Raw genomic sequence first — 7,771 nt, forward strand, 5'->3', positions numbered from 1 at the left:
AAACAGTATGCATTTTTCAAGAAGTGCTTATTTGTAATTTGACAAGAACATATAAACTGTTGCTTATAAATATCTCCACTCAGAAACAGACAAACCAACGTGTACAAAGAGAGAGTTCAGAAAGTCATCGTAAAGCATTTTATATGTAAAGAAATAGTATTTTTAGAAATGGGGATTTGGAAATTGGTAAGTGCCATGTTCATTTAACTACAAGACATTGTTACACCTTTCCAAGTGGTTTTTCAGTTGTCAAACTGACAGATCTCAGAGTACCATATGCTATAGCAGAATGTATGGCCAATGAAATTAGTTTCTTTGATTCACTCCATCAAGAGTCTCTCTGCCTCCACTAAAGCTCTCTCCATTTCCTCCACATCCAAACTGAACAATGCCTTCTCCTGCTGGAGCTTTTCATGTGCTTCTGTCAGGTGCCTCATAGTGTTCTGCACTTCCTGGAAGCATTCACAATGGAGCAAACCGCAAGATTGACAACATCCTTTATAAAACCTACTTTAAGTTCTACATGAGTGTGAGCTGTAGTTGTGGAGAATTATACTCAATAACATTGGTTTAGAACATTTAAATGAATTTTTAATTGGTGATGGGGGTTTATGATTAACAACACAGTCTTAAGCCTGACAGAGCAGAACATGTGTAGTTTCACTCTCATATAGTAATTCAGTCTTAGGGAAACTAACTTGTATTAATGTCCTGTCAGTGCCGCAGGACATATAAATCGGAATAAATAACCCAGAAGTTTAGTTTTTAAAAATAAATGCATGAAGAAACGCAGATACTCACCATAAAATTTGCTGCCTGCTCTTGTGCCATCTCCCCAAACAGTTTCAGCTCAGTCAAGAGATTTTGGGAAACAGTCTGTCATTACAAAGATAAAGCAGTGATTTCACCATGGTTAAAAGGTGTTGTTAGGCACAAGAAAATATATTTTGCATATAGAAAATGTAGCCTTTTAAGGGCCATTAGGACTTTTTTTTTTTTAACATTGTGACATTGTTTTCATGACAGACACACATTTTACCCCCTAATTTACTGTAATAAGAAAAAAAAAAAAGGTCTTTATGATATTCTCATTATGGCAACATGAAAAAATATATTTTGTAAATTGTGAAGTATTTTTTTACATCATAGTACTACTCCCTCGGTACTGCCTTTCATTTTTGATGATTTAAATTTTTAAAATCTTTGCACTTTTTTTTTTTTTTTACTCTAAAGAAATTACCTTTATGGAAATGAGAATCATCATTCAAAACAATGGGAATCCTAAAAGTAAATTATCTGGACATGTTACAGTAATGAGATGTGAGAGGTTTCATGAGAATCATCCAAGTGTATGTTTGTATGACAGCTTTTTTTAAATCTTCGAGCAAGGCCAATCCAAACACATTTTAGAGCCAGAAATAAAAAGCCAAAGTACATCTACTTAAAATGAAACAACAAAATTAATTGTCCAGTATAAACTAGGAAAAATACTAGAGGTCAGCTGATAGTGGATTTTGCCGATATCAATAACTAAGGTGGTGGGAAAGACCGAGAACCGATTAAATGGCTGATAGTTTTTAAAATTGATTTATAGTGTGTTACAATTTTTTTTATCCATTCCTTACTATGACGGGCACAGACACAGAGGCTAAAGGAGTCTAAAATGAATACAATCCTTGTTACATTATTGTTCAACCAAAATCCCAATAATAACCAGAAGAAAAAAGAAAAAAAGATTTGGTGCGTAACGTGGGACTTTGAACAAAAATTAAACCCAAAATAAACCAGGAACTCTTATTTTCAAATGAAATAACCAACCGTTACAATGCTATATATTAAGTATTAACCATATTAAGCTTTTTCTAGCCTATATATTCACCAGATTAAATGTTTTGTGTGTGTGTATATATATACACACAGTACTGTGCAAAAGTCTTAGGCACATAAGATTTTTCACAAAAACATTTGTCTTAAAATGGTTATTTATATCTTCAGCTTTAGTGTCAATGGGAAATATACATTTTAGACTCTCAAACATTCCTTTTGCAAATAGAAGAAAATAGAATAGAAGAACAGGGAGCCCTGCAACAGATGCCACGACACCCACAGAGCCCACCACTGAACATCGAGTCAATCTGGGTTTACATGAAGAGACAGAAGCAATTGAGACAGCCTAAATAGATAAAAGAACTGTGGTGAATTCTCCAGAAGCTTGGAACATTCTACCCGCCAACAACCAAGAAAAACTGTGTCCATGTGTACCTATGAGTATTGGTGCTGTTTTGATGGCAAAGGTAGTCACACCCAATTTTGATTAGCTTTTTTATGTTTAATGGAATTAGTATGATGTGAATTGATAAATGAAAACTATTTATGGCATTATTGTAGAAGAAATCCTCACTATGCAACATTTTTCACAAATGCCTAAAACTTTTGCACAGTACTGTATATAGTTGAAGTCAGAAGTTTACATACACTTAGGTTGAAGTCATTAAAACTCATTTTATAACCACTCCACAGACTTAATATAAGCAAACTATAGTTTTGGAAAGTTGTTTAGGACATCTACTTTGTGCATGACACAAGTCATTTTTCCAACAATTGTTTACAGACAGATTGTTTCACTTTTAATTGACTATATCACAAATCAAGTAGGTCAGAAGTTTACATACACTAAGTTAACTGTGCCTTAATGCAACTTGGAAAATTCCAGAAAATGACTGTCAAGCCTTTAGACAATTAACCAATTAGCTTCTGATAGGAGGTGTACTGAATTGGAGGTGTACCTGTGGATGTATTTTAAGGCCTACCTTCAAACTCAGTGCCTCATTGCTTGACATCATGGAAAAATCAAAAGAAATGAGCCAAGACCTCAGAAAAAAAATGTGGACCTCCACAAGTCTGGTTCAACCTTGGGAGCAATTTCCAAAAGCCTGAAGGTACCACGTTCATCTGTACAAACAATAGTACGCAAGTATAAACACCATGGGACCATGCAGCCATCATACTGCTCAGGAAGGAGACGCATTCTGTGCAAATCAATCCCAGAACAACAGCAAATGACCTTGTGAAGATGCTGGAGGAAACAGGCAGACAAGTATCTATATCCACAGTAAAACGAGTCCTATATCGACATAACCTGAAAGGCTGCTCAGCAAGGAAGAAGCCACTGCTCCAAAACCGCCATAAAAACCAGACTACAGTTTGCAAGTGCACATGGGGACAAAGATCTTACTTTTGGGATACATTTCCTCTTGATGAAACAAAATTTGAACTGTTAAGCCATAGTGAACAGCATTATGATTGGAGGAAAAAGGGTGAGGCTTGCAAGACGAAGAACACAAACCCAACCGTACAGCATGGGGGTAGCAGCATCATGTTGTGGGGGTACTTTGTTGCAGGAGGGACTGGTGCACTTCACAAAATAGATGGCATCATGAGGAAAGAAATTTATATGGATATATTGAAGCAACATCTCAAGACATCAGCCAGGAAGTTAAAGCTTGGTCGCAAATGGGTCTTTCAAATGGATAATGACCCCAAGCATACCTCCAAAGATGTGGCAAAATGGCTTAAGGACAACAAAGTCAAGGTATTGGAGTGGCCATCACAAAGCCCTGACCTCAATCCTATAGAAAATTTGTGAGCAGAACTGAAAAAGCGTGTGCGAGCAAGGAGGCCTACAAACCTGACAGTTACACCAGTTCTGTCTGGAGGAATGGGCCAAAATTCCAGCAACTTATTGTGAGAAGCTTGTGGAAGGCTACCCAAAATGTTTGACCCAAGTTAAATAATTTAAAGGCAATGCTACCAAATACTAACAAAGTGTATGTAAACTTCTGACCCACTGGGAATGTGATGAAATAAATAAAAGCTGAAATAAATAATTCTCTCTAATCTCAGTTGTCTCCGCGTCTGAGACCGTCAATCCGCGCATCTTATCACGTGGCTTGTTGAGTGTGTTATCACGGAGACCTAGCATGTGTGGAGGCTTACGCTAACATCCACGCACAACTCACCACACGCCCCAGTGAGAGTGAGAACCACGTTATAATGACCACGAGGAGGTTAACCCAACGTGACTCTACCCACCCTAGCAACCGGGCCAAATGATTGCTTAGGAAGCCTGACTGGAGTCACTCAGCACGCCCTGAATTCGAACTTGCAACTTCAGGTGTGGTAGTCAGCGTCTTTACTTGCTGAGCTACCCAGGCATAATTTCACATTCTTAAAATAGTGATCCTAACTGACCTAAGACAGGGAATGTTTTCTACGATTAAATGTCAGGAATTGTGAAAAACTGAGTTTAAATGTATTTGGCTAAGGTGTATATAAACTTCTGACTACAACTGTATATACACTACCATTCAAAATTTGGAGTCACTTGCCTGAAATGTTTCTCATTATCTTAAAAACCTTTTGATCTGAAGGAGTATGCTTAAATGTTTGAAATTCGTTTTTTAGACAAAAATATAATTGTGCCAACATATTAATTTATTTAATTACAAAACTAAAACTGTATTTAAAAATAAAAAAAATAAAAAAATTTGTTTTTGGATGACTTGGACCAAATAATAAAGAAAAGCAGCCAATAAGTGCCCAGCATAGATGGGAACTCCTTCAATACTGTTTAAAAAGCATCCCAGGGTGATACCTCAAGAAGTTGGTTGAGAAAATGTCAAGAGTACATGTCTGCAAATTCTAGGCAAAGGGTGACTACTTTGAAGATGCTCAAATATAACACAGTTTTGATTTATTTTGGATTTTGTTTAGTCACAACATAATTCCCATAGTTCCATTTATGTTATTCCATAGTTTTGATGACTTTACTATTATTCTAAATGTGAAAAAAAAAAAATTATAATAAAGAATAAGTGTTTCAAAACTTTTGACCGGTAGTCTATGTATGTATGTGTATATATATATATATATATATATATGCTGTAGTAAAGACACCTCCGCTTAAATCTCCACACTCTTAAAGGCACCTCCACTTAAAACGGCATCTTTACATTTGTGAAGGGCACCTTTAGATTTGTGAACAAAAGGGACAGGGTCTTGCGATTATCTAATAAAAATAACAAAATTAATTTTGAAGTGAGAACACAAATATGGATGAATACTGTCAATAATTAAAGATTTAGATTCAACAAATCCCCAATAGGTGTCATTGATTGTTTATATTTCACCTCTAGAGGCCGCTGTTATACTGTAGAATCCTGTGCCGACCACACACAGGAATATATATATACACACACACACACACTACCGGTCAAAAGTTTTGAAACACTTACTCATTCTTTATTATAATTTTTTTTTTTTTTTTTTTTTTTTTCACATTTAGAATAATAGTAAAGTCATCAAAACTATGGAATAACATAAACGGAACTATGGGAATTATGTTGTGACTAAACAAAATCCAAAATAAATCAAAACTGTGTTATATTTTAGCATCTTCAAAGTAGTCACCCTTTGCCTAGAATTTGCAGACATGTACTCTTGACATTTTCTCAACCAACTTCTTGAGGTATCACCCTGGGATGCTTTTTAAACAGTATTGAAGGAGTTCCCATACATGTTGGAAACATATTAGCTGCTTTTCTTTACTATTTGGTCCAAGTCATCAATTTCAAAAAAAATGTTTTTTATTAAACTTTAGTTTTATAATGAAATAAATTAATATGGTGGCACAATTATATGTTTGTCTACAAAACTAATTTCAAACATTTAAATAGACACCTTCAGATAAAAAGATTTTTAAGATCATGTGAAACATTTCAGTCAAGTGTTTCAAAACTTTTGACCGGTAGTGAATGTGTGTGTGTGTGTATAATATATATACACACACACACACACACACACACACACACACAGTATATATCTGCAATGTTTATAAAGTTACACTGCTCAAAACTCATTTTTCCATTTAAAACAAATGTTACCAAGACCATCCAGATTAATTTTCTCTGTAATTTCACATTGTAATAATTTATTTACAGTATGAATAAAGAAAAATGCAAGATACCATAACTTCTTTTCTTTGTTCTTCCTTCTTTTGTGTTGTTTGTCCCAACTTTCCCCCTGAAACTGAAATTGAGGCATTTAGATTACAACAGAACAGAAACAACGGCTCTTCTTAGGACTGACAATCAAACAGACAGTTAAAAACAAATCACCTGGGTCAAGGTTTTCTGCAACAAGAAGGACATGGCAATCCCTCAGCTGTTTTTGAATCTCTCTGTTTTCTCCCTGGATGTCTGCGCATCGCTGCTCCAGTTCAGATACCGTTTCCTTCAGAAGCATGATTAATGAATTATAGTTTAAATGATTCAAGTATTAAATGCATTGGATTTTATTCATTTAAACAAATATGCTACATCTCACTCTACATCCTGAGTTTTAACTTTCCAGCACTTTTAAAAACGGCAGGCCTAATTCATGTATTTGATTAAATCACTAGATCAGATATAATCACCTTCATTTCTTCAAACTGTTTCTGCAGGTCTTCATTTGTTGCAGTCAAGACCCGATTCTGTTCTTTTAAATCATTTTGCTGCCAATATCTTGTGGTTGGCCTTAGAGAAACAAAAGAATGTATTTACATTTTCAAATATGTTTAGGTATATCCTTCTTCACTAAGTATATATCTGATAGAGAGGCAGACAACAAAACCAAAAAAGTACCATGGCAATACCATTGTATTCTATGATGTACCTTGAAGTGCCATGTAAATACCATAGTATATGAACATAGATACTGTCACAGTACTCTTTTGTAAGGAATAGATTCACAAGTTGGTACTTACGCTTTTAGAGATCTGTGCTGGTACTTCCTGGAAAAAAACATAAAAGAATACATTTTATTTTAATATAAAACTACTTGTTTAAGATAAAAGGCATGTTATAGGGGGTTTCAAACTAAGACACCCACTTATTGTCTGTGTCGTTTTTGACATGTGCCGCTCTGGGCTGTGCAGGGATCACTGTGTCTTTCACCTGAACTCTCTTCATGTCTGACTGTGCAGCTTTCTGGAGAAACAGACAATTAAAATGCACTGCTTTCATTTTTAAGATCAATATTCATCTTGGGTGACAATTAAAGTACAAACAATAAGCATGAAAACTTGGAATTACAGTGTCTCACCTTTAGTCTCACTAGAGGTCCATTCTAAACATCATTTATATAAAGGTATCATGTCTTTAGTTATTTACTTTGGAAGAAGTATTACAATACAAAAAATAAAATAAAAAATGACAATGCATTTAGGGAATAGGAGTTGACAAATAACATGAGCATTCATTAGGTAAAAGTGTATATGAATAAATAAGGGGAAGATATTTTAGGTACTGTGACTAACTACTATTTCCTTTACATTTCTCACAATTTTTAATCACATTTTAGCTATTGTAGTTCACTTATATAGTCCTGCAATTAGATAAATGTAATTTATTCTATATATATAAATAGTCCAGGTCACACACACACACAAAATAAATAAATTCCAAAAAATAAAATAAATTCCAGGAAACTGCTGTTACATGTCCATTTGTATTTTCGGTAAATGCGATGTAATTTTAACGAAACAGTCTGACATCGTTAACGCCATTAAAATATGTTTTCGATTGAAGTACGATATATGTAATGAACTTACCATACAAAGTTAAACTTGTAACAAACGATTACGCTGTAAAAGTTACGATTCAAACCACCGCCATTAATTTTCAAAATATTCACGTCACTTCCGTTTATTTTACAAATCCGTTTCTGGTTA

The 7,771-nt window shown here is 34.7% G+C and overlaps 1 protein-coding gene across 1 annotated transcript; it reads right to left on the minus strand.

Moving 5' to 3' along the window:
• Nucleotides 1-7,735, minus strand: LOC127445250 (small kinetochore-associated protein-like). Its single transcript, XM_051705170.1, has 8 exons — nt 7,652-7,735; nt 6,931-7,028; nt 6,806-6,832; nt 6,476-6,575; nt 6,177-6,291; nt 6,026-6,087; nt 802-876; nt 1-452 (listed from the first exon to the last, which is right to left on the minus strand). The coding sequence occupies exons 1-8, from the start codon at nt 7,652-7,654 to the stop codon at nt 321-323; spliced, it is 612 nt and encodes a 203-aa protein (XP_051561130.1). The 5' UTR covers nt 7,655-7,735; the 3' UTR covers nt 1-320.
• Between the last annotated feature and the right edge of the window lie 36 nt (nt 7,736-7,771).

The sequence above is a fragment of the Myxocyprinus asiaticus genome, chromosome 8 (genome assembly GCF_019703515.2).
Source record: "Myxocyprinus asiaticus isolate MX2 ecotype Aquarium Trade chromosome 8, UBuf_Myxa_2, whole genome shotgun sequence".
NCBI lineage: Eukaryota > Metazoa > Chordata > Actinopteri > Cypriniformes > Catostomidae > Myxocyprinus > Myxocyprinus asiaticus.

Bases quoted from the DNA above. Each gene is read 5' to 3' on its own strand.
- LOC127445250 (XM_051705170.1), bottom strand. The intron at 6,576-6,805 runs GTAAGTACCAAC...TGTTTCTCTAAG, and splicing joins CAGCACAGATCTCTAAAAGC to GCCAACCACAAGATATTGGC. The intron at 6,088-6,176 runs GTGATTTGTTTT...CCTCAATTTCAG, and splicing joins TGCAGAAAACCTTGACCCAG to TTTCAGGGGGAAAGTTGGGA.